We start from the raw sequence: 26,871 nt of genomic DNA, 5'->3' as shown, positions 1-26,871 counted from the left end.
TGTCTAAGAAAAAACTTTGTTGGGGATCTGCTAGTTCATTTCACTTTTTGCCAAATGGGGCAAGTTGTCACAATGAAACATGCAATTAAACCTCAGAATAAGCTAAATTTAAAACATAAAACTATTATGAATTGCAAAACAATGCATAAAACAGCATGCAAGCATGAAAAGATGTGCCATGGAAAAATATAATTCCATCATCAGTTCATTTGTTTGTTTTTTGGTCTTTCATTTGTGCATTTATTAATTTGCTTGTTTGTTTATTATAAGAACTCTATCATAGTGCGAAAGGACGTCTTTCTCATCTTGACTGGATAGCCAGTCTCAGTGATGATACTCTGTGATAGTTTTGTAGTTGAGAGTCTATAGTTACATCAGCAGAAATTATTGATTCCTTTTCCTCCAGCTGTCTTTGTAGTTTTCAAAGTCCATACCATGTGGAGAAGCAACACAGATATAAGAAATAACTGTATGGCACAGTGTAAATGTCAAAGTGTTCTCCTCTTTTACAATGTTTGTTGGTTCATGGTAAAAGTGAACTCACCATGTACATAGAACTAACTTTCCCAAATAGAGTTGAATAGAAAAATTAACATGAACAAAGAAGGTCACAAAATGTAACTAATTTAGCTATTTGATTAGTAACCTAAATATTTCTTATATTCATTTGATATTTCAAACATCATAACATTTATTTGATCAAAAAAAATCCAAAAAGTTAATTTTTAGGCTTAAATTTGACTTGAATCTCATATTTTCAACATAGTCTCTGAATTTTGGACCGCACTGTATAATGAACATGAATGCCATTATGTTCTTGAACGTGCATAGACGGCAGTAATTTCCCATCTCTCCTTGTTCATAGAAATTTGATGTACTAATGTACAAAATGAGAATGTGTTTTGAGGAAAATAACCTCATCATTCCATATGACATTTTTAGGAAGGGCTAAATAGTCCATAAATTTGAACATAAAGTCATAAATGCCAGAATAAGGCAGAAAAGGGGAGAAAAGTTCAAATTGTAAATGTGCTGTGAATAATGAGATCTCCAGCTGAATGTGGGCAAGAAGGAGATAAAAAGATGAGGGAAAGAAGGAGAGAAATTCGACTGTAAACAGTGGAAGGCAAAAGAAGGAAGGTAGAGTGAGAAAGAGAGAGAGGGAGTGAGAAAATCTCATAAAAGCACTGCTGCGTATGGCTACATTTTACGCCGGTATGTGGGAAAGGGACGGCAGGTTATGATCGGGTAGAGAATGAACTGCTATGGTTTTATTGGGTTACATTAGCATAGAATGCCATTATGTTCTTGAACGTGCATAGACGGCAGTAATTTCCCATCTCTCCTTGTTCATAGAAATTTGATGTACTAATGTACAAAATGAGAATGTGTTTTGAGGAAAATAACCTCATCATTCCATATGACATTTTTAGGAAGGGCTATATAGTCCATAAATTTGAACATAAAGTCATAAATGCCAGAATAAGGCAGAAAAGGGGAGAAAAGTTCAAATTGTAAATGTGCTGTGAATAATGAGAGCTCCAGCTGAATGTGGGCAAGAAGGAGATAAAAAGATGAGGGAAAGAAGGAGAGAAATTCGACTGTAAACAGTGGAAGGCAAAAGAAGGAAGGTAGAGTGAGAAAGAGAGAGAGGGAGTGAGAAAATCTCATAAAAGCACTGCTGCATATGGCTACATTTTATGCCGGTATACTGTATGTGGGAAAGGGACGGCAGGTTAAGATCGGATACAGAATGAACCGTTATGGTTTCATTGGGTTACATTAGCATACCACAACCCTGATCTCAGCCCCTCTAGGTTTATGTTTGGAATATGCATGTATATATTAAATGCTTGCTTTTGTTGTCACGTAATGAAAGCAAATGTGCGGCAGATCTGATTCATGGAGTGATAAAGCATCTGTTCAGATGTAAGAATCATCTGAATACAATTACTATAAAATGAAATGTTATTGAGTCCTCATTCAGTCAAGGATTTCATGGCTTTTTGAAGCATTATGAGAGCCACAGAAATATTTTCTGATATTACATAAGATAAAACACCAAACTGAATACCTGAATTCATTTGGTTATATATAATGCAAATTCATCTTTTTTTAAAGGAAGTGTAGTTATTAGTCTCTTATTGGCCTGTTTAGACAAGTCCTCCATAAAGCAAACAAAACAAGCCCTGCAGATTAATAACATAACAAGTTTTACTTCAAATGTGGCTTCTTATTACAGAATGAGGCAGAAATTCTATTATTTAGTAGTATTCTATACAGTAACAAGGGCTATTTCGATTAGTATTGCATTATAAATATATAGTTCAGTCATGAAATTCTAGATGGCACATTCTGACGGGGTGTTAACACAACTGATGATATTCAGAGAGTTAAACGACTTGGCACAAGCTGACTGGTTCATGCTGCATATGCAGCCAATGAGCTTACTGCCTTGCATTTATATGGCTGGCTAGCATTCACTTGAGATTCCTGCAGCGCGCTTTCAGAGTTCTCTGAAACCCTCCACCTTCCCCAGCTCCACCTGTATAGATCTGCTACGGGTTATTTTATATGCTATTTGTGCAGCAGCAGTATGTCTTAAATACTCATGGCACTGTGGTGAGATGGCTTGAGGGACACAGATAAACCATATACTGTTGCATTCGTGTGCTGATTCTCTTCACGTTTCATCAGTCAAACATTCCCATCCGCACGGTATTCAGCCACAGCGATAGTTGGATGCTTTTGGACATATAAGGGATTTCCTGGAAAGTCATTTGTTTTATTATTCCTATTAGTCTCGCTTTTGGACTTTCTGTATGAGGACACCCTCCGTCATCGAGTATGAATAAAACATAAGTTACATGTGAGAGTTTAGTGCTGCGTGCTTTTTCATTTTGATATCACATATCACAACACCCCTAATTAACACGATAACATGATATTACATTTTTTTAAATACCACGATTATCGCAAATACCGGTATATTGTGACACCTCAATTAAGAGATTAAAATATTAGTTGTACTGATCTATTAAGAGATTAAAATATTAGTCATTATTGTTCTATTAGGAGATTAAAATATTTGTCACGTCACTTCAATTCAATTCAATTCAATTCAATTCAATACTTGCTTAACTGGCATGACAATTGTTACAATGTATTGCCAAAGCATAGTATTTACATTGAATCTAGAGATATGTACAGATATGTATTTAATAATAAAAAAATAATAAATGCATGTATATACATTTTTTTTTTTTATTGAGCAAATCAACATTTTAGAATTCTATATACAATTTAAAATTTAGAGTGGTGTGTGTGCATGTGTGTGTTTGTTGACGCATCACTGATTTGTTGACTCCTCCCTCTTTTTGTGACAGGCATGTATCGTCCTGCTATTAAGATACAATCTCTTTTTTCCCCTTAAATATTAATAATAAATATTAAGTTGTGTTTTATTGTTTAACATTTTGAAGTCAGGGTAAAGTATTTCAAATTTTGGATAAAATGTATTTCTAATTTTTTTCATAGTTAGGGCAGCTGGTGAGGAAGTGTTGCTCTGTCTCCACTTCTCCATGGTTACAGTATGGGCAGATGCGGCTCTCTTTGGGCAGCCAGTTCTGCTGATACCTGCCTGTCTCTAAAGTCAGAGTATGATTGCTCAGTCTATACCTTGTAATTTCTCTGTACCTTCTCATTTTGTCTTTCACGGTACTCAGATATTATATTATTGTAGTTGCTATTGCTCTATTAAGAGTAGGGCTGTCAAGATATCAGATTTTTCACTACACTATTATCATGGCCAAAACAATGATATATTGCGATATCTACAGATATATATTCTCAGAAAAAAGTCTCAAAATATAAACTCAAAATCGTGAGATGTAAACTCATGAATATTTTGAGAAAGTCGCAATTAACTTTTTATTTTTATTTTTTACTCCATGATGGAAAAAAATCCCAGTGAATAACTAAAAAGCATATGCCATATATTTATGTACATTTTTTAAATGAATGTGTTCAGTGGAAATGCTTTCATTATATAGGTTCAACATGCACTCATTTGTCATTATTAGTTTTATGTAGCCAACATCACATTAGCAAACAACATGATTATGCACTTCCAGACCTCCCTGATAATTGTAATACAATTATGTTGTGACTGGTCACTGTAGGCTTTTCTTCTGCTGTCAGAATCAAACAGAGACACATGCTTAGACAAAATGACAGGGGAAGAAAAGAAGAAAGAGGGAGTCTGAGCTAAAACTGAGCTTAACTGACAGTCTGAGCCAATGCTCAGTGATTTAGTCTTGTGTGCGGGAGCCTCTGGGCTCAGCGCTCATGGGATCATTGCACATTGTAATGCCCTGTGACACCAATGGAACTCTTTCTCCAAGGCCTTACAATTGGTGCTTGTCTCCTCAGTGTTGCACACATGTCTTCATTTCTCTCAGTTTCTGAGGGATGCTAATGTCTTTTTAAGTGGCCCGAATGCATTTCTATCTGTATTTGATAATTCCCCTAATGTGACAATGTTTCTAGCTTGTACAACATTTTGCAATGGAAGGTGTTGGGAAATTCTGTTAAGAGTTTTTCAACTAAACTGTCTGTGCTGAAGACAAATTGGCTTGTCCTTATTTCAAGTAGTGATCAATCAGCAGTGCACAATGATTGCTAAAGTTTTAATAAAACCTCACTTTGTTGCTCCTATATAGTTACAGTAGGTGACTTGTACTCATGTCATGTGATTAACGTTATTGCCTCTGCTGTTTTTTTTTTTCCTATAACACCCGCACTGAGTCGCTCAATAACTCACGCATTCATATTATGAACCATCTCATGTTCTCTCATCTCACTAGATTTGAAGCTCATAACAGCTCAATATAATTCATTCACCTTCTCCAAGGTTTCACAGTAATAATAACCATAATAACTTTTCTCACTCTCCTTCTGTTTTTCAGATGAGTTCAAGGCCTTTCTCAAGAAATTGCCAACAGATCATTTTTTAAACACCTCTGCTGTCTTAAAGTTCTGGACGTCAGATCTGGTCCTGCAGAGACGTTATGGTCTGCTGGAGGCGAGCACTAAAGTGGTGCTGGAAAAAGCCATCAAGATAGTGCGCAAACTCTTCGCTCTCAGCAAGCGCTGTCCTACACAGCCAAAGATCAGCCTGCCTAGAGAAAGGTACGAGGCCATATGATCTTTTTTTTTTCTTTCATTGCAACACATTTAAGGTAGTATGTACAATGTGAGTTTCAATTAAATGTATAGTTCATCCAAAACCCGAAACTACATCATTTACTTTTTACTTTTTTTGATTATGAAAACAAAAAGTTGCCAGATATCTGAAAAGACAGATGAGAAATGAGGCTGGAGGTTTTAAAGATTTAAAATTTAGGCCGCATTTAAACTGTAGGTCTTGATGCCCAATTCCAATTTGTTGACTATATCCCTTTTTTTATTTTTTGACAACCAGTTTACATCTTCTTTTAAAAGTGACCCATATCCAATATCTGCATTTACACAACCTAAGTTAGACGTACTGACCCAGAAAAGTGTTCACCTGTGTTGACGTCATTTGCCGCCATCACTTTTTCCAAAATAAATATTAAGTTGTTTTTTATTGTTTAAAATTTTGAAGTCAGGGTAAAGTATTTCAAATTTTGGATAAAATGTATTTCTAATTTTTTTCATAGTTAGGGCAGCTGGTGAGGAAGTGTTGCTCTGTCTCCACTTCTCCATGGTTACAGTATGGGCAGATGCGGCTCTCTTTGGGCAGCCAGTTCTGCTGATACCTGCCTGTCTCTAAAGTCAGAGTATGATTGCTCAGTCTATACCTTGTAATTTCTCTGTACCTTCTCATTTTGTCTTTCACGGTACTCAGATATTATATTATTGTAGTTGCTATTGCTCTATTAAGAGTAGGGCTGTCAAGATATCAGATTTTTCACTACACTATTATCATGGCCAAAACAATGATATATTGCGATATCTACAGAAATCTAGAAAAAGATATGAAAATATTATAATAAATAATAATAATTAAAAGAACACATTTTATGCCCTCAGCAACAAGTATGACTTTCATTTTGAAATCGATCTGGTCCTGCAGAGACGTTATGGTCTGCTGGAGGCGAGCACTAAAGTGGTGCTGGAAAAAGCCATCAAGATAGTGCGCAAACTCTTCGCTCTCAGCAAGCGCTGTCCTACACAGCCAAAGATCAGCCTGCCTAGAGAAAGGTACGAGGCCATATGATCTTTTTTTTTTCTTTCATTGCAACACATTTAAGGTAGTATGTACAATGTGAGTTTCAATTAAATGTATAGTTCATCCAAAACCCGAAACTACATCATTTACTTTTTACTTTTTTTGATTATGAAAACAAAAAGTTGCCAGATATCTGAAAAGACAGATGAGAAATGAGGCTGGAGGTTTTAAAGATTTAAAATTTAGGCCGCATTTAAACTGTAGGTCTTGATGCCCAATTCCAATTTGTTGACTATATCCCTTTTTTTATTTTTTGACAACCAGTTTACATCTTCTTTTAAAAGTGACCCATATCCAATATCTGCATTTACACAACCTAAGTTAGACGTACTGACCCAGAAAAGTGTTCACCTGTGTTGACGTCATTTGCCGCCATCACTTTTTCCAATTTGTCCGCTTACATGGCAGACACAAATGCATGTATCGGAATTCTTGTGTTTTTTTTTTCCTGCTTACATGGTCGTGGGTCATATCCGATCTGTGCCCCATCTGAGAAAAAAAATCGGAATAGGGTCACTTGAACCATGTAATTTAAAAGCGGCCTTGGACATGTGGTGCCCATATAGAGTGAAAGTTTCTGAAGAGTGGTCAGTGTGTGCACACTATAATCAAGAGCTCCAAGCAAGTGACAGGTTGTAGTTAGCATCCTTCAGTTTGAAGACTTTCACTAGTCAAAAGTATTTTTGTGAAATTCTTAAGTGATGTCGTCAGTGCACTGAAAATAAAGATTAAAAACAGGGTGACTTTTCTTAAAAGAAAACAACTTGTGCATTCATCGTTTTTTAGTCACAAATTCTAGGGTTAGTTTCATTGCAAACAATCAGCTATGTAACGAAGATGCCCTCAAAAGAAAGTTACGAACTTCACTAATGTCTGGCCAAGTCTGAGATCTGAACAGAAATAATTCCAGAAATGCAATTCTTACTAAAAGTAATTCCAGAAATGCAGTTCTTCGTGTTCTATTCAGTTTGTTTGAATGATAATAAAGCAAAAATCTTTTAACAGATGACTGATTTCAGAGGAGTTTTTCATCAAAATAGAAGATTCACATAAGAGATAACCAGTACTAAATTATTGAGCCAAGTTGAACCAAGATACATCTGTCTGAGTCAACATTAATGTGTGAGAACTGCTTAGTGGTTTATTTTACTGCCTGAATGGCATCTTGACATCAAAGGCTCTCATGAACAAGAAGTACATGTTACATTAGTGGATTTATAAGATTATTAATAAACTCAAGAGTCCAGGACAAAAGGATGCCTGATGAAATGAAATCTCACAGGGAGGCAGCCAACAGAAAGGGCATGTGATGCAAGACATTTTATTTATGTATGCATGGCATTACGTATGCGTCAACAGTTGTGAAGTGAGTAGGAAGATAATGGAGAGCCCATGGAGTTGGAGCATTTATTTAAGTGACTTGTCTCTCGCTAAATTGGATGAAAGAGAATAAAAAGAATGCACCGTCTCCTCACACGCATTCCCAAAGGCTTTTAAGACTCACTTCCTCTACTGGTTAAGAACAATTTGCATTTGTCAAAGAACTGGCCATCAGCACTCGATTAATATTCGTATCAATCAGCAAGAGAAAATGAATGCCTCATTTACCACAAAGAAAATAAGGCCGATGTCAAGTCTTCACTGAACAATTTTAACATGTTAGTGAACAATTTTTCTTGTCAGCGAAGCCCAGATTTCTTTCGATTTCATCTTTATTTAGTAAAGCCAAGCCTGTCATTTTTTCAGGAACTAATCTTGTCCGTAATTATCACCTTCTTCCTTGCAGGACTCTGGGTTTTTGGCTCAACAAAGCCCAGTCTCTGTTGTACTGCAGCGAGCATGGTGTGTACGGCACCTTCTCTGAGGAAATGCAGGGCTGCATCTGCGCCGCTGAGCAACGCACTGTCTGCCAGGGCAACGTGCCATGTAAGGTGGGTGAGGGGACCCTCTGCTCGTCCTGCGCCCCAGACAACATCACCCGCTGTGGCACATGCCTCCCAGGCAGCATCCTCTATATGGGATTCTGTCGTCCCAACATTGCCAACTCTTTGGACCACTACATCAACTTTGACTTTGACATGCCGGACGCAGAAATGCGTTACCTCCTCCAAAGGCTCGACAGCCGCATGGAGGTCCACGCCATCTACATCAGCAACGACGTGCGTCTGGGCAGCTGGTTCAATCCGGCGTGGAGAAAGCGCATGCTGCTCACCCTCAAGAGCAACAAGAACAAGTCCAACCTCATCCACATGCTGATGGGGATCTCTTTCCAGATCTGTTCCACCAAGAACAGCACGCTGGAACCCGTGCCTGCTATCTATGTCAACCCCTTCGGGGGCAGCCACTCCGAGAGCTGGTTTATGCCCATCAACCAGCAGGAATTCCCAGACTGGGAAAGAACTAAATTGGACGCCTCACTCCAGTGCTATAACTGGACCCTCGCTCTTGGCAGTAAGTGGAAGTCCTTCTTCGAAACTGTGCACATTTACCTGCGCAGTCGCATAATCACAGACAATCCCACCGCCAACGAGACGCTTTTTTATGAGCCACTGGACCTGGATGACCACTCGGCCAACCTGGGCTACATGAAAATCAATAGCCTGAAGGTCTTTGGCTACAGCATGCACTTTGATCCAGAGGGAATCAAGGACCTGATCCTGCAGTTGGACTACCCGTACACGCAGGGTTCGCAGGATGCGGCCTTCCTGATGCTTCTGGAGATGAGGGACCGCATTAACCGGCTCTCTCCGCCAGGAGCCCAGTCGCTGGACCTCTTCTCCTGCCTGCTGAGGCACAGGCTCAAGCTTTCGTCCAGCGAGGTGGTACGCATACGGGAAGCGCTCCAGAGTTTCAACGCCAAGCTCCCCAACTCCACCGAGCCAGAACTCAGCCAGCTGTGCAGCTAGCTCAAATGAGGCTCTGTTGCTCATTTTTGCCTGCCTGTGAGAATGTATTTGTAAATGTGATGAGAGAGAAAGGGAAAATAAATATATTGTCAGTGTGCGTGTAAATGTTTGTGGATGAGATTGTCTTTGAATCCTCTTCCTTTGGGCAGCAATTGTAAGAAGCAGAATTTTTTATTGTGACTGATACAGGAGCGTACCTTAGAAGCCGTATGTTCCCAGAATATTCCCTTGCTGGGAAAACCTTGTTGGATACTTAGTGTCTTTGAGTAAGGGTTCCTTTTGAGACGATGGCGATTTTAACTAAGTGGACTGCCTCTTCATGATTCATGAAAAAGAACATTTTAAGTGAGAATATATAGCTACGATTTCTTAGCACATATGTGCTGAAGTTGTAGTTATTCTTGGTGATGTCATTGTTCAAGACGAATCCAGAGAATCGATCTATTCCGATGTAAAGTGTCAGAGCACAGTGGTCCAATGGTTATAACAATCAGCAAAGAATCAAATGTGCTTTTCTATTTTATCTGGAGTCGCAAATCCTGTATTGTGAGATCTGTATATCTGTATTTAATGTGGGACTGAATTGCCAGAATGTTGAATAGAAATTCCTTTGTATTCCAGAGATATTGCTAAACCAAAAGGTAAACATGAAAGCAAATTGAATGGCAAAATTTCTTTACTGTTTTTTTTTTATGTTCACTGAAATCTCTTTTGAGAAGGCAACCTTAAGGTTGCAGTACATACTTACAATATTGTTTTGAACAGGTTTGTGGGCTGCTTTGTAAATACTGCTCATCTCATTCAAGACGTGAAAAGCTTCACATTGCTTCTTGGATATATACAGATAAACACCCATATTTGTACTTTTTTGAAAGTGCAAAGACCAAAAAAAAACAAAAAACATACACTTCAACACAAAACAATTGCCTTACGAAGTGAAGTCTCTGTTCTGATATCAAAGCACACCTGGCTGTATGTCTCTCTCTTTAAGAAAAAAAAGAAGATTTTTTTCTCTTTCTTTTTTTTCCTCAATACTAAATTCTAATTTCAATTACAGTGACCTCTAATCTGTAAATGTCAGTTTTTTTATTGAAGTATTATATGAGGAGTGCATTACATGTTATCTATGTGCAAATACAGAGCAAACTATTTGCATCACCTGGTTCAATAGCTTGGTTTTCCACAACATTTCCCTGCTTTTCTATAAAACATATGATGATGTGAAGACGCATAACTGTAATACATGAATTAATTTAGTATCTCTACATCTAGAGGCAATTATTTCCATTCAGCATTTAATAACCATACATGTACTGCTTAAGTGTTCTTGATTAAGTTACTTGGGTTGTAGCATTTGTCAGCACAAACAACCACAGAATTACAGCCTTTGACAACACAGAGCATTTATTACTGCTTTTTATATAAAACTGGAATGTGTGGAAATGTCTGTGAAAATTGCGTATATGCATCAACATAAAAAAAACGATCAGTTTTCTGTCAAGATAAGATGGATCGCTCAATATATGGGGAGCAACGTTTACAGCGCTACATAAAAAAAAAAACCAGAATAAAAAAAGTGCAATTTATGCGGTTGTCATGGAGAGCTGTAGGACCTTCACATTGTCGTCTGTCACGATATATCTGTGACTCAACTGAGAAGGGGGAAAAACATTCTTGCTAAATTCAGAAGATGGAAATCACAGGGAGTCTGTAAATATGAGTTGTTTATCTTAATGTCTAAGACAGGAATCAGTTTTCGCACCTTCAACAAATTGTCAAGACAGTGAAGGGTGTCTAATCAATCACAACAGCCCTATGTAAACTGGCATAGTCTCGTTCTTGAGAAACAGAGTCTGAATATTTCTGTATTTTATGATTTATGACTAAACTGCCTGACGTTACAATGTATTTTTGGTAACACTTTATAATAACTTTCATAAATTTACTTATAAACGATACTAACATATATACTGTATACTACCGTCCAAAGGTTTGGGATTGGTGCGATTTTTTTAAAAGAACTTTTTCAAATAAATCTGTTAGTGTCTTATGCTTTAACTCTTTTCTATTTTAATATACTTGAAATATTTTAAAATGTAATTTATTCCTGTGATGGCAAAGCTGAATTTTCAGCAGCCATTACTCCAGTCTTCAGTGTCAAACTATCTTTCAGAATTTTTTTTTTCTTGTTATTATTAATGTTGAAAACAGTTGTGCTGCTTCATATTTTTGTGGAAACCATGATATATTTTTTCTGGGATTCAGCTGCATTTATTTTAAATAGAAATCTTTTGTGACATCGTAAATGTCTTTACTGCCACTGTCAATTTAAAACGCCATTGCTGAAAAAAAGTATTAGTTTATTTTAAAAAAAGAACTCTTACTGACCCCAAACTTCTGAACTATAGTGTACATTAAAGTTATGAATATTACTTTCATGTGTATAATGTAATCTATTAACAAGTGATCTTTTAGGCATTATGTAGGCATAATATACTGTTCAAATATGTATTATATAAAAAGATATGAAAGTTATTAAATAGTGTCACCTATTTATCTCATGGACATGTGAGATATGAATCATCTTTTTAGTTTGTTTGTTTTTTATCCCCCAATCTAATATATTTCTGATTAAAATCGCTCTAGCCATCATGGTATCATTCTTGTTTATGTGCACAGTTGACTGAGAAAGCTATTACATTTTTCTGTGCAAAGTCATGAGATGAAAATTCATTATTCACTGAGGCTCTGACCATCTACTCAGATTGTGCTGTACCTATTGTAATACACTCTCATGTCAAAGTGAACATACTAATGTCTAATCCAGCTATTTTTGGGATTCTAGCTTAAACAATTTAAGCTTTCTTTAAGCAGATTTCATGTTAACTTCCACCAAATATCTAAAACTGTACTCTGTATTTCATTTGAGGCTTTTACCTTCAACACAGGCCAGGCAGCTCTCAAGATTCTTTACTGTAACAGTTACAAGCAGCTTTGTTTTCATTTCTTTGGGAATTCACCAAGGGTTTTATTCTGATATTGCTTCTCAGATACACAAGATTATGCTTTTCTAGAAACATGTCAAATGCGACCTACTTTCAGGCTTTTTCTGCACGCTGTTTCAGTGACTTAAAAATAAAATGTGAGGTTTTTCAGATTCCAGGAAAGCGTTTGAAACTCAGTCCTTATTAGCATAGTTTGAAAAAAAAAAATCCTCTAATGTGCACAGTAATGCTGTGGCAAGGGGGTAAAAAATTATTTGTAGTGAAATCATTGCATTAATTAATTTCAGCCTGTAGTTATTTACTGAGCATGCTCTGAAACAAAATGGCATGTTGTCAAGCGAATCCAGCTCCTGGAGTTTGAGGTATCCGTTAGCGTCATACTAGTCGCTGAGTGAACTTACACATCAGGACTCCCAGAAAACCTCAGACAGGAAGGACATTTCAGCCCTGTACTTAATTCCAGTTGCAATCAACTTCCCTCTCATCCTATCTTTAAACTTCATTTCTGTGTTGAGGATAGCCAGACACCCATAACTGTATATCTGTATGAACACAACATTCCAGACAGCTTTACCATGCTGTAAACATCAAGTGACTGAAATTGTATCTCTGTATCTCTCATAAACAGCCTGTACATCCACCGTTTTTATATATAACATTCAAATAACATTTAATCTCACAGAGTTCAGTCCAGGGTCCTGCCTTCAGCCTCCATGCTTTGCCATAGTGCAACATATGCTTTTTTTTTCAATGTCCCGAACCAAAGTGCTGAATGTAAATAGTCTGACTGCATCCATTTCTATGAGAGACAATATAGCTCCGTTACGAGCGTGTGGTGCCAGCTTGAAGTATTGCAGAGGGGATTCTGTATGTGGTGTATGATTCTGTACAGAGTCAGATATGGGCAGTGTGGTCGTGAAATGAAACATTATCTTTATACTCTTAAGATCATTTCTCTCTCTCTCTCTCAATGTTTTAACAAGATGTAAATGTTCTTATATGAATTAATAAAAGGATGAAACAATCCTTTCCCCCCATGGAGTCTAAATAAATGCTTTACTGGGTAAGTGCCATCTCCTTTCTACCATGAAGAGCATACTCTTTGATCTGTTATACAGCAACAGACGACCATTAAAAGATTAAATGTAGCCATTGTTTTCCATGGTACTAATCATTTACTTTTATGGAGACATTCATTTGTAGGCTAATTTCTAATAGGTTTTTAGAACAGCAGTTTTCTATTTAAAATAAACAAGGTCTGTAGTTCACAGGGTTGTACCTTATTTGGAATTAAACTGAAAATATATTTTAAACTCCAATTTCTAAATTTAAATTTGAACTGATTTTATGTATATTACGCAACATAGGCTCATTGGGAAAAAAAAACATGCCTTTTTATACAATTTTGCAGAACTCCGTAAAACAAACAACTGTTTCACAATTCACGGCATATTACAGTTTAAATGACCACTAGTGACAGTAAAACACCAACAACTTTTATTAATTTTCACACAAATTATGATTACAGCGGCAGATTATCAACTAATAAAGACTTATTTTTATGCAGTTCCTTGCACAATACTATGTTTATCGACTAATAAAGACTTATTTTCATGCAGTTCCTTGCACAATACTATGTCATGACCTCAAAACACTTTTACCATAGCGCCTTGTTTGTAAACGAATACATTTAGTTGTTTGCAACACATAATCAGCACTATATATGTATGGCTATTCTGACATGGTAAACTTGTTCGAGAGCACACCTGGTACAACACTGCACTTTCAATGCAGAGCGCTCAGGAATGAGTCCTGTGAAATATGATTCACAATAAAACAACTCAAAGACTTATAAAAGCAAGCTATGGCATGGTTAGTGAATGTGTTTTTATCTCATACTTGCTTTTGTTAATATTATGGGTTAAGGTTTAGTGTAGGTGGAGCATTATTTTCAAATGTGATAGAGCATTAACCTTTTAGGGCCATTTCATTTCCGAATTCTAGCGATATGTACAACAAACTACAATTTAAAAAGTTACCAGATTCACATTCATGCGTTTCGGATAAATCTGAATGCACTTTTGGCGCCACTCACTGGACATTTCCTTTTGAAATTGTGATAAAGGGGGTATGAAGCAATGAAATATCATTCTGCAGAAATGTCGCACCAGGCATGTTTTTCAATGAGCCTGCATGGGTTGATATTACAATAGCAAACAGGAAGCAGAAACATTAGAAATTCCCAGTGCAAATCCTCAGTGACAATGATAATTCTCTTTCAGGTTTTAGGACTACAAACTGAAAAGGTTTATTAAATATAAGGGGACAGGACTGTTGCTGTATGTTTATGAGAGAGGCCAATCTGACCTCAGGGACTCTTTCCTACCGACTCTATATGTCCCTGCTGGAACAGAAATCCTGTGAGGAAACAGGAAGATAAGCGAGTCAGGGAGTTCAAAATATAATCTGACTTCAACACACCACACCGCAGAGCAAATAAATTCTTCCTGATTCTCCTCCAGTGTACGTTTGAGGATTCAAAGGCAGATAAAGAGACAACCCAAACAGGTTTAGCACAACTGAGAACAGGAAGAACGTTAACAAGACAGGTTTCCATGGGCATTGAGGGTGGATACACCGGCCTAGTTTATTTGTTCCATCTAAAACGGGGGTTTTAAAGAAATGAAAAGGTCAAAGCTGGTAGAGGAACAGAAGGAATTGGCACGCCAGCTTCCTCAGCTTCAGCAGAGATGTGTGAATCGATAAAATGGTTGGGGGCTGACAGAATGACAGCCACCGGGAGTCCTGAAGGACATCCTGTGAGGGAGAAGAGAAGAGTAGGGTAGAAGAGAATCTGACAGGCCACTTTAATGAATAGTAATTATTTTTCAAAAGAAACCGCTCTGTGGGTTGTAACAGAGAAATCCGTTTCCCACTCGAGGAATGAAGATGTGATTTGTTACTCAGGCCAACAGCAGGTTTGAAGAAGCAGAATCCTGACACAGAGGGTTAAAGTCCAGAGCAATGAGTCATTTTGAAGAAAATCTCTTTTATTGTGACTGAAACTCTAAAATATCAGAATTTTCTAATAGATTTTGTCATTAACTGTCTTTATACATGCATTAAAGAGACAGTTCACACAAAAATGAAAACTGTCTTCATTTACTTTGTTGTTCTTCTAAACCTATATTGTATGTGATTAGCTAAGCACAAAAATATCAAATCTGTTTTTTACGCATTTAATATGACTATGCATTATTATTATTTAAAAAAATGACAAAATACTATATTGTAACAATACTATTGTACTGTAAAATAAAAATCAGTACAATCCTAATAATAATATGTTTATATTATATTTTATTTTACAGAACAAAAGTAAAATTACTCAAATTAATATTTATGGTCATCTTGATTTCTTTCGAACTGTAAAGCGTAGAGCTTCTCCTACTTGTCTTTGTCTCCTCTTACTTGATAACAAAAGTTATGCAAGATCTCCTATAGGAGACGACGCTGTAAAAACTGTCTAATGTAATCCTAAAGCCAGCAGAAAGCACACGAACTGTGGATCCCTTCCCAAAAATAATGAAATAAAGGGTATTTTTTGCAAGAGTCTTTCTTGATCGTCTTCTTTGCGCTCCAGGCTATGTGCAGCTGAGAAAGTGAGTGAGTAACTCCTTAATGGCTCTGGCTCATTTGAAGCTGTGCAGAAAGACAGCGAAAGCAGCATTGGGAGAAACTCTAATGTGTGTCTGGCCTTGAAACATGTTGTCTTTCACGCATTCAAGTGTTTGATGATGGAATAGAAAACAGAATAATTGCATTTGCTGGTGTGCTGGATGCCACATTGTTTATTAGACGTGTGGTTTGGAATTCAGGGTGTATAGGTAGCGTTCATCTAAAGTTTATTTTGCATTACATTTTCTCATCATAAGTTGATTGGGGACTCTCTGTCCTACTATGCATTACATGTACAAATACTGCATTTTGTACAGAGAATTACAATGTACTTGATCTATACAATAGTTTGGTTGCTTTATTATTATTGTGCACAAGCAACAGAAAGCTAGACAGCAGCCAGCAGCAAAGTTTATAAAGGCTTTTAAATCAAAAGCCTCAGGGTGAACTGAAAGTAAACTTGTTGCGATCCGTATGTCACTGATAAACTTGACACAGCATCTAGAAGTACAATAGCAATCATGCTCACATGTACTCCTGCAATGCTTTTGCATACTCTGAATACTATTTCTTCCAACATGGGGAAGAGATGTTTTCAACTATAATTCAACTGCAATAAACATAGAAAATGAATGAGCATTATATGTTTGAAAACTCTACTGTTGGTGTTAATTTAACAACAGCTGGGCAACTGCTGTTATATTAAATTGTGCTTTGTAAATAAATTAAAGAAGAAAGAACTATCAAAACAAAGTCTGCATAATGTTGCTCCTAAATACTGTCATTTTTTTACTTCGACCAAAAAAGTGACCCATAATCCCTAATACAGGTTTCATAAGGTACCATATGATACCATACTTCATGGTACCGTACTGGTTATTGATGTTTTTTATTTACTAATATTGAATATTTAGTACTCCTAACTTGTTAATTTTTCCTAATGCATTCAGATCATTATCATCTGCTATCATCTAACACTCAGTTAAGTTAATCTTTGAAAATACTAATCCTTCATTAACAAGAATGTAATCTTTAGCAAATCAAATAATTAAAAAAAATCTGTTTTTATATTATACATTATACATTTGTGATGCCTAAATGCACATGTAGCATTCACTGACATTCATGAATGTATTTATTCACAAGCACCAGAATTATTTATTTTTTATATTTTTAAACTGAAGTGTACAGAATTTTTTTATATTAGCCAATTATGGGTAATGTGAACAAATATTGCCAACAGCCAGAATTTCAATATTGGTGCAGTCAGTCCTGCGCACATAGTTGGTCACATCAAAATTGAAAGTAACACACTTCAGATTATTAATTATTATTATTAATTATAAGTAGATCAAGAACCAAAAATTAACATGTTACTTTACTAATCCGCATATCAAAACACAAAAACTAATGAGCAGCAAAGGGTAAAAGTATCAATGAATAAATACGAATAAAATAATAAAAAGTTCTAAAAATAACAACAGTAATGCAATACGAATGTTGTGTATGATTAAGTAACATTCTAGATTTGAATTTAGACCAAATGAAATAAGTAAAATCCAATACTTTCTATTAAGAGGCCAACTGAAATTAGGATCATTATGGTCACCATGTGCTGACAGGCAGCGTAGGATGAGGAAACATCCAGAAGCAATGAAATAAAGGACATGAGCAGCAGCAGTGTGTGAAAACAAATTCTGCTTTTGTTAGTAAGCTTCATACATGCCTGGAGAGACAGCTTGTGCTGGAGAGAAGCGCTCACCATCAAGGGCAGGGTGGCCTGTGTGTCGGTCCCAGAATGAAGTGTCCCTGAAGATGTCCAAAGACTGTCTCTCCCTCCAGAGTTGACATGAGAGGGTTCCTCTAATCCAGACTGTCAGAAGGAGAAGCAAGGACACCCAAAATGAGCAGTAGGCAACTGATCCATATCACTGCTGTCAAAATCCCTGGGGAGGAAGAAGAACAGAATCGAGTGGATCAAGTCAAGCAGAATGTAAATTCAGACTATGAGGCAGCATGTGTGTGATGTTATATGTGATCTTGTGTGTGTGACTCAGAATCTGCTGGGAGATGACAATGGCACAAGCACACATGGGACAATAACAAGTGGAATAATATATATATATAGAACTTACTAATGATGTTTGGTCATTTACTACCATTTATTACTTGATCATTTATATCCGAATGGATGGCTCTAGAATGCAAATTAAATGGTGGTAGTCAAAACATTAGCTTGCAAGACTTTGTCTAGTGTGAGTCACAGCACAGACTGTCTCGTCTAGCAGTGAGAGAGCCATCAGTTTATGTGAGCTGCTGGTACGGTAGAATAATTCACAGTACCGTGGAAAGCATATCGCATAATTGTGATATCTCGTAGCACTTCGCTCTGCACCATAGATAACTGTCATTACCATCAGCGTTTCTCATTTCTCACACTTACATACTTATAAAATATAACCTTCACACAGTTTTGACAAGTTGCTAGTTTTCTCTAGGCATGTGCCTGGTTTCCACAATAATCTACAATGCAGCATTGCCACTGTAAAAACAACTTCAGCCTGCTCTGATCAGATCACAAGACAAGAACTTCTACACAAAGTGACAGAGTTTCCCCCACAAGATCAACAGTATTCACTCTGTTAGATTTCTCAAATAAAGCAGTGCAAAAAAAGCAAGTCACACATATCAAAACTTTTCTTAGGTTTCTCCTCCGAGTTTAGAAAATGGATCAAAAACTTGTTTGTGTTATTTATCTGAAGTTTATGTTTTATTTTATGTGGTCCCATTTAGGCCTACAGTAATAAAACTCTTTCAAATTCTTAAAATGAATAATAAACAAGAAAAGATAATTGAGGTATAAAATATTCTGTTGTCAAAAAAATTTGATGATTTTCTAGGTAGATCATTTAATGTTTGGGAAACAGGCACCAAACCCTTCTATTGGTAAACTAATAGGCTTTTCTAAACTTGGCAACCGCAAGTGCACAAAGTAAGAAACATTAGAAAGTTGGTTTTGTTTAGTGGCAATCTCTTTTCAGATGTTCCAGCAAAACTTTGAAAAAGTGGTCCCTATAATAAGGACAACCATTTTATAGGACTGTTCTCATTGTATAATTAGAGTTTATTTCGGCGAATGGTACATTGTGCCGCACAATGTGATTTCCAAATCTTTTTATCTATCTACAGATTTCTATCCAGAAGAACATAAAATTTTATTGAGGTGGTTTTGCACAGTTCTCAATTATGTTTTGTTTAGGTATCAGCTTTCCTTAGGAGAAAAAAAAACAGAAACAAATGATATAAAACCGTAAAAGAGATATAAAAAACAACAAATGGCATACAATAAGACTATAAAGCTATGAATGAATAGTGTAATGAAGTGTAATTCAAATATTTGACTTTTGAAGAATCTGGATAAATGTTCATATTGCAACCTCTGAATTTTGATAACAGACTTGACATGTTGAGCTGTTGAGTTGTCTTCTAAAACCCTAGGTAGGACCCAGCTAACAATGTTCTCAGAACTTTGGATATTGTTCTGGCAAGGTTCTCTCAAATTTATTTTTCTAGTAATGTTGAAAGAAAATTTGTTCAAAGTCATAACATTCTCAAAACATTTGCAAATCATTATTTACACATTGTTCATATACGTTTTTTTCTAAAATATTTTAGCTAGATGTTCGTCTAATATTTTTTAAGTGTTACTATTTGTTTCAGAACATTTAGAGAACTTTCAAATACAACATTCACATATTTGCATTTTTTTCTTCAACATTAAAGATAATATGAAGATTGTGGGTAACTAAACAGGTGTTGGTCCCCACTGACTTCTACACTGTGGAAGTCAATGGGGACCAGAAACTATTTTTGTGTACAGCAGAAAAAATTAATTCATACAGATTTGGAACAACATGAAAGTGAGTAAATGAACTATCCCTTTAATGTTTTTTTTTTTTTTTATAAAAAATAAAAGAAACCTATGTTTCTAATATTCAGAGCACAATTAGAACTGACATTTTTATAACTTTTCATAAATTAGCTAAATGTTCTTAGAACATACCTTTTGCTAGGTAAATACTGTACATAATATCACTGAGATTTTTCTCTGGTATCTATTGGCTTTTTATTTAATCTCACTGCAATCTCAGAGAAACAACTGAGGTCTTAAAGATCTCATTTGTGATTTTACTTTCCTATGGGTACATTTGTCAAATTCATGGCTTTCAAAGTCAATTAAATTATCGTTAATCCCACATAAACTGTCATCATAGCCCATTTTTAAAATGATTTTTCAACCAATTTTTCAGATAGTCAGAACTCTCATGGCTGATGCACCAACAAATGAGCAATTATTTGAGGCAATTATTTATTTGTCACCCTTCTCCCATACAACTAGGAGTGTCATATCTCCAACAGAAGAAGGCTAGACTACAGCAAATGAGACACCCTGACCAAAATTGATTTGCTGCTAGTGCGATGCTGCCTTAAAGTGGTGTTGATCTGTGGCTGTGATCAGAATAACGAGGCATCATGTGTTTTAAAGCTTCTAGAAGTTTGCTTTATGACATTTGCTGTATGTGGGTGTGAGTTTCCCGAGCTGCAAATCCCACAACGCTACTCACAGAACAGGAGCAGCTGCTCTGAGTGCATAAACACTGGCCAAACTGCAGAAAGCCACTGAGTAATGTTCAATATTTTTTCACTCGACACCAAGCATCAGTTTCTGGCATTTTTTTCAAGTAGTTGTTTGATTATAGTGGATGGTTTTGTGCTGCCCTGTTGTTTTGTGCTTTCCATGCTTTTCTCCCCAGTTAAAATTCTGCACAATGCCTCCACACAGAGCTACAAATGAAAGGCCTTTGCTCTCCCTAACTCTTCCACTAACCTGTTCTTACCTACCTCTGGCATTTGAGAGAGGGAAAATAATTAAACGTGTCCCTTTGAACTAACTGAATTAATATGCCTGAAGTCACAAGTATTTAGTGAGATTATTAATTAATGTGCACCTGTTGCTAAGTGGGCTGGAGTCACGGTAGCAATGCCTCCGGCATGTATATATGATCCATCATTTAATGACTCACTTGTAATTCCTGTTTTAAAGTAGACCTCTGTTACAAGAACAAACATCCTAATGCCCAAGAAATTAAAATTTTTGAAAATGTAAAAAGAAATGGAGTTATCTGTTTTTGCAAATAAACTCTTCATATATATATATATATATATATATATATAAATATAAAGAATAAGTGAAATAACCTTGTTTCTAATTCGAGGATGCTTCTGATTCCTATGCAGGCTGGGCTAAAATTGGTCATAAATTAACACGAGAGCAGGTTCCAGCCTCTGCACGTTCTTTCTCTTTTACTGCTTTAGCTTATCATCTCTGCTCTCATTCTATTTAATCTCTATATCAGTTTTAGACACAGATTGAAGTAAAAGAGATAGATGCCTTGGAATTTTTGGCACATGTGTGACAGTGTGAAATCCAAAATCCCTGGAGATCAGATTAAAGATGGAAGGGAAGTAAAGCTCCTGCACACTGCGACAGCTCCATGCCAATGTGGGAGGTCAGAAAGGTGGATATCTGAGAACAGAGTGATATAGTAGTTTTGTGAAGAGAGTGTTGTGGTATTGCTGCCAAACTGACTCCAGGCTGTCACATCATTTAAGAGACAAAAACAAACAGCACTAGGTGAAGTCTTAAAAAAACAAAAACAGTATCTGGAGACATGGGTAATAATATTTATTGCGTTCCAAATCTCTTATCATCTCTGTAGATATTAAGAGCTTTCTTGTAATCAAAGCCTAGTTTAGCAAACAATGTTAAATTCAACAATGTATGATTTATGCACCATGTATAAACAAATATTTTAATATTAAAACATCAAAATAATTTGGAACAAACATTTAATGGCAAAATGATTCTTTCACAGTTTTAAATTAACAATATTTGCTAATTAGTCTTCAATGTAGGGATGTAAGCAGGCTGTTTATAATACATTATTAAAAATTGCCTTTGAATTAACCTTTCAAGATGCTCTCTTAGACACAAATAGCTTAAATTAACTCAAATGGAAAGGTTATGACTGCACAGCCAGCAAGATGATAAACCCTTTTAGGGTCTACACTGATGAAGAATGTAATTATGTGGGAGCTGTAAGCTATTGCAATTCAAGTACAGTTAGTTCTACCAACCTCTTCCCACACAGTCTCACCTCTCACACAAACAGTGACACAGGCTTGATCCCTTACTCACGGAAACCCACACAATTGTAAAATAAAATAAATAACACACCATTAGATGCATTGAAAAAAAAAACATTGCAGCTATTTCTGAGTAAAAGTTCGAGACTCTGAAAGACTGCAGCACAACTCAAAATATGGCATGAGGGCATGTAATGCACACCTGGTTCTAGTTTGGATTTCTTCTCTTTGCACTTTCACCAATAGGCTACATACTGTGACACTTGAGGGCCAAATCTAAATAATGCTCTGTCATTTTTATATGGGGGGAAAACTACTTGGCCAGAGGCCATGCCGCTGGTATGGCTAGTAATAATGTTCAATCTGTCAATATTCTATACATTAATACATAGGCCTATATATACACAGGAAAACAATCCCTTGGCAGATTTTTTTTCTCAGGGTGAGTTGCATCAACAAGGATTAATTTAAGCAAAGTTTAGAGCTAATCAAGGATATGTTGATCTGGGTTTTATTTTAAATCGAGTTGTGTTGCACCACTTAATTTCTTTAATATGATGCTGATAAAAAGAACATTATTTTGTGTATTTGGTGTAATGAAATGTGTTTATGTGGTTTAAAGTTAAAAAAACACATTATTTTCCACATACTGTACATATTTTTATTTGTAATAAACTCCTCTCCGAGACCTCACGACACACCCTCTGTTGTTTTCTTTGTTTAATCAGCCACATAATTGTAATTGTAGGTGCACTTTATTTCATCTAAACCTCCTCACCTGTAAATTTAAAATTAATCCCTAATTGAGATTTAAATCCGAGTTTAAAGTTATGGAGCAACAACATTAAAGTTAATCTATGTTAAGTATAAATTAAATCCAGGATCAAGAATAAGCAGTAAGGGGCGTGTCTACTCGTGATGTGGAGGAGAGAGCTTTCAGTGCATGGTACGGACATTAGCGAGCCGAGCGACAGAAAGATAGAGTACACTGGACGCGATCAAACGACCGTTGAAAACCATTTGAAATTTGTGTCAGCACGTCATAAATAGAACCCGGCAGCAGTTTTCTGTCAGGGATTTGTTGCGCCACGCCGTTCACGTCCGTAGACACGGTGTAACATTGGTTTTGCTTTGTTTCACAGAACTAATCGTTGCCTGGGTTGCGTACGCATATGTGGGGCAGAGCTATCAAAATAGGGGCAAGACCCTTTTGGGGTAGGGGCGTGTTTGTTTTGGTGATTTCAAATATCAACATTGGCTACCAGAAATCACTTACTCTGCCTTTAAATCTGAGTTTAAAGTTATGGAGCAACAGGATTAAAGTTAATCTATTTTAAATATAAATTAAATCCAGGATCAAGATTATGGTTTAAATGTAAACCTGCTTATTTTTAAACAAGGTTTAAAGTTTGGTGCAACAGAATTACTAGATAAACCTTGATTTAATCTAGATTTAAGATTAATCCTTATTGGTGCAACCCACTTTTTCCTCATTTTTGAATGAATAAAAGAATGAATCAATCATTCAATCAATCAATCAATAAAAGAGTAATTAATTTAATTGTTTTTCCCAACTGTAAATAAGTGCAGTATAATAACTGTAAAAGAGACTCAATTAAACAAAGCATCATAAATATCAATATAGTTAGCTAACAATATACCTACAAGTATATATCAATTACCTGTCCCACCAGCGAAAATATTATGAATCATCTTAATGTAACACTAGAAGACAATACACAAAATTCACACACACTATGGTGACAAGGTCGGTGAGTGTGATATTGCTTATATAAAACAGTTCACTAAACAAAATGTCAATATTGGGTAACTTACATTTTAGACAAAGTATTGCCAGTTTCTTGGTATAGTACCTGCTTGGCCACGTTTTTCCAAACAAAGCCACGGCATAATTGAGTATCTCTTAGCAAGTGGCGTTTACTTCCGGAATGTATTAGTGTTGGTGAACAAATCTTTTCAATGAATGATTCAATGAATCACTCAAGACAGCCACTTGTTTGGTTCCTGCATGAATTTGTGTTGTTGAACAAATCGTTTGTTTGTTCCTTGTTTGAACGAATCATTTTAATAAACGAGTCAATGACTCACTCATAAGACATTAACTTGTCGCCACCTATTGGTGTAACTATGTAACTGGTAGAAAGAATCACTGATAAATTCCCACAGAGCTGCTGGGCTCACTCAAAGCAAAATATAACTTAGAACTGATGTATAATTAAGGCTTTAACTAATATAAAGCCATTTTTTCAAACTTAAGTGCATCCACAAAAAAAAAAAAAAAACACACTGTAATGCGCAACAAACAGCGGAAAGACAGCTGTAAATACAGTAAAAAAAATAAACTTAGCATATTGATCTACATCCCAGTCTCTGCTGAGCATCAGGGTTTCCATCAATAAACAGTTCCAGTGGAATGCCTTGCAACGGTGAACGCCCTGAACCCAGGGGCACATGCTGACAGGAAGTTACTGAGGGGAAGCTGCTGTCTGCCTGGTAAGGACTGAAAAAGGTTATTGGAGTTGCAGGGCCCCCAGGGTAATTATCATTGGCCCTCGAGATGGTTTGCAGTGCAGCGTGTGAGGACATGTACCTTAATTGGATCATGCTGCAATCTCTCAAAGCTTTACAGAGACCTGGTTGTCGAGGTAACAGAGCTCAGGAGAATGTAAAAAAGGGCGGATAACACATCCACTAGCCGATCTTTTCTATGGCTGTGACTTACAGAAACTGTTTACTCAGTTTTTTTTTTGTTTCCAAGCAACTCATAAATGATGAGAGCTTGGCTGTCTCAAGTCAGAAAGTAGACTAATTTATTCTGGATCTTTTGCAGTTTGCTGATTTAAAAAAAAAAATCTAATTATTCCAGATATTGACATGGCATCCGCATATTGTGCATGGTCAGCTATGTAAAATAATAAGCACTGCCATGGATTTCTTCAAGTTTTAAAACATTGATTCTTGTAAAACTCCAATTTTGAGAAAACATAAGCCGACAACAACGAGGGCAGCCTGAGAATTACATAAGAAATGTGTGACAGTTAATCTACAAACACTTGGCTTTTGAGGACGCCTAACAAGCAAAAGAAAATAGAGCATATATGATTGGCAAGTTCACAAACTGTTTACATAGTCAACAGCTTAGAGATTAGCTAAGAACTGTGTTATAAAAAATCAGCATATCAGCAGCACAGATTTTTAACCATGAATTCTACATCCTTCAGAAACATATATTGTTATGAAATCAACATTATAATTTGATTTTACCCATACATATTTGTATTTTAGATGCATAATTCTTATGCCATAAAGTGCCTTCTTGATAAGAAATTCCAAGGTGAACCCTTAATATATGAAACTTTACCTTTTTTTTTTTGTCCACTTTTTGCAAGTTATGGAAGTGTCCTACATTGCCGAGGTTGCAGGAAGGATTTTTCAGTGCTTTGAATACCAAAGAGCATTGCTCAGGAAAAAAAAAATCTGATATGGGAAGGTAACCAGTGCTTATGAAGTGCGCTAACTGCCTGAGCCATGCAGTCTGAGAGGTAAAATTGTCAAAGACGTGGAGATCAATAAAGTAATCTCACTCATTGCTACAGCTCTGGCCCACGATAACACCGCATGAGGCTGTAGTACAACAGCAAGGAAAGCAATTATAACTCTTAGAGGAAATTGACAAGTCCCATGTGGAGAAATGATAGCCGTTAAAAGGATGAAAAGGGCAAAAGTGTGAGGAGACCGATACCTAGCCGCCATTTCCTCCCTCCCCTGCCTACTCTAGTAAGCACTCTTCTCTTTGATGTAAGCCTATTACTGGGATCACAACACTAGGCTCTGTAAGTTTTATTATTTGGACTCCGCTTATGTGTATTAAGGTCTAGCACTGCATCTTGGACTCTCACTTATGGCAACCCATACCAATACAATTGGGTAGTTTTATATATGTTTCTGAAGAACCCTTTCTGAAGTACACTTCTTAAGACCAGACTCGACTTAAAAGTTTTGGGTTTTGTTTTGAGATAATGAATAGAATTCAATAGGGCAGCCAGTGTATTAATGATTTACAAGAGGCTCGGCTTTTAAAAAGAATGTCTTTTGATTTGAATGATTTTTTTCTCATATATTGTTTAGGTATACTTTTGTAATATCATGAAATGACAGTACTGTACTTAGTTTAATCAGTGTTGGATACAGGCAGCAAATGGGGGAGCTTTCTGTTAGTTGGGTGAAGAACTTGAACCTCTGCATGGGGAAATGTTTTGCTCTAGCATCTTACTGAATTGATTGGGGTGCGTTTCCTGAAAGCAACTATATGGTCGCAAGTTCCATTGTTATCAGTAGAGTTCAATGGAACTTGCGACCATAGTTAGCTAACAATGCTTTTGGGAAATGCACCCCTGACTGGTTTTTGCCCACAAAATTTTAGCAAGCAATGGTAAATGTGACCGCACCTTAACACATTAAACTCTGTGGTATTTTGGCGCAAATTAATTTGGTAAAAAGTGTTTATGAAAAAGTGAGTTTGCAACCTGAATTGAATGTGATTGGTTTAAAAAGACTGTGAACTGCAAAATAATGGCAAGAACACATTTTATCTCCATGGATATTAGATATATACCAAGTTCTATCATGAAACTCTAGATGGCGCAAGCTGATGGGTCCTTAAGGCAAACTAACTGGCACAAGCATTAAAGCTGATTGGTTCATGTTGCATATGCAGCCAATGAGCTTGTTGCTTTACATTGAAATGGCTGGTTTGCATTCACTAGAGCATTTCACAGCA

At 36.4% G+C, this 26,871-nt stretch overlaps 1 protein-coding gene and 1 long non-coding RNA gene across 2 annotated transcripts in view; one reads left to right on the top strand and one right to left on the bottom strand.

Moving 5' to 3' along the window:
- The window catches only part of LOC107722070 (BMP/retinoic acid-inducible neural-specific protein 3-like), a 105,584-nt gene extending 95,382 nt beyond the window's left edge, over nucleotides 1-10,202 (top strand). Inside the window, exons 7-8 of the mRNA XM_016530296.1 lie at nucleotides 4,968-5,190; nucleotides 8,061-10,202. Coding sequence (XP_016385782.1) covers nucleotides 4,968-5,190; nucleotides 8,061-9,180 — 1,343 coding nt within the window. The 3' untranslated portion in view covers nucleotides 9,181-10,202. The remainder of the gene's footprint in view (nucleotides 1-4,967; nucleotides 5,191-8,060) is intronic.
- Nucleotides 10,203-14,804: 4,602 nt separating this feature from the next.
- On the bottom strand, nucleotides 14,805-23,974 carry LOC107722071 (uncharacterized). Its single transcript, XR_001637765.1, has 3 exons — nucleotides 23,907-23,974; nucleotides 17,626-17,809; nucleotides 14,805-15,002 (listed from the first exon to the last, which is right to left on the bottom strand). It is a non-coding gene; the product is annotated as an uncharacterized LOC107722071 (long non-coding RNA).
- Between the last annotated feature and the right edge of the window lie 2,897 nt (nucleotides 23,975-26,871).

Source organism: Sinocyclocheilus rhinocerous, unplaced genomic scaffold (genome assembly GCF_001515625.1).
Source record: "Sinocyclocheilus rhinocerous isolate Xijiao unplaced genomic scaffold, SAMN03320098_v1.1 scaffold484, whole genome shotgun sequence".
Lineage (NCBI taxonomy): Eukaryota > Metazoa > Chordata > Actinopteri > Cypriniformes > Cyprinidae > Sinocyclocheilus > Sinocyclocheilus rhinocerous.
Note: the sequence above shows the minus strand (reverse complement) of the source record. Positions and strands in the feature narration are given on the sequence as shown.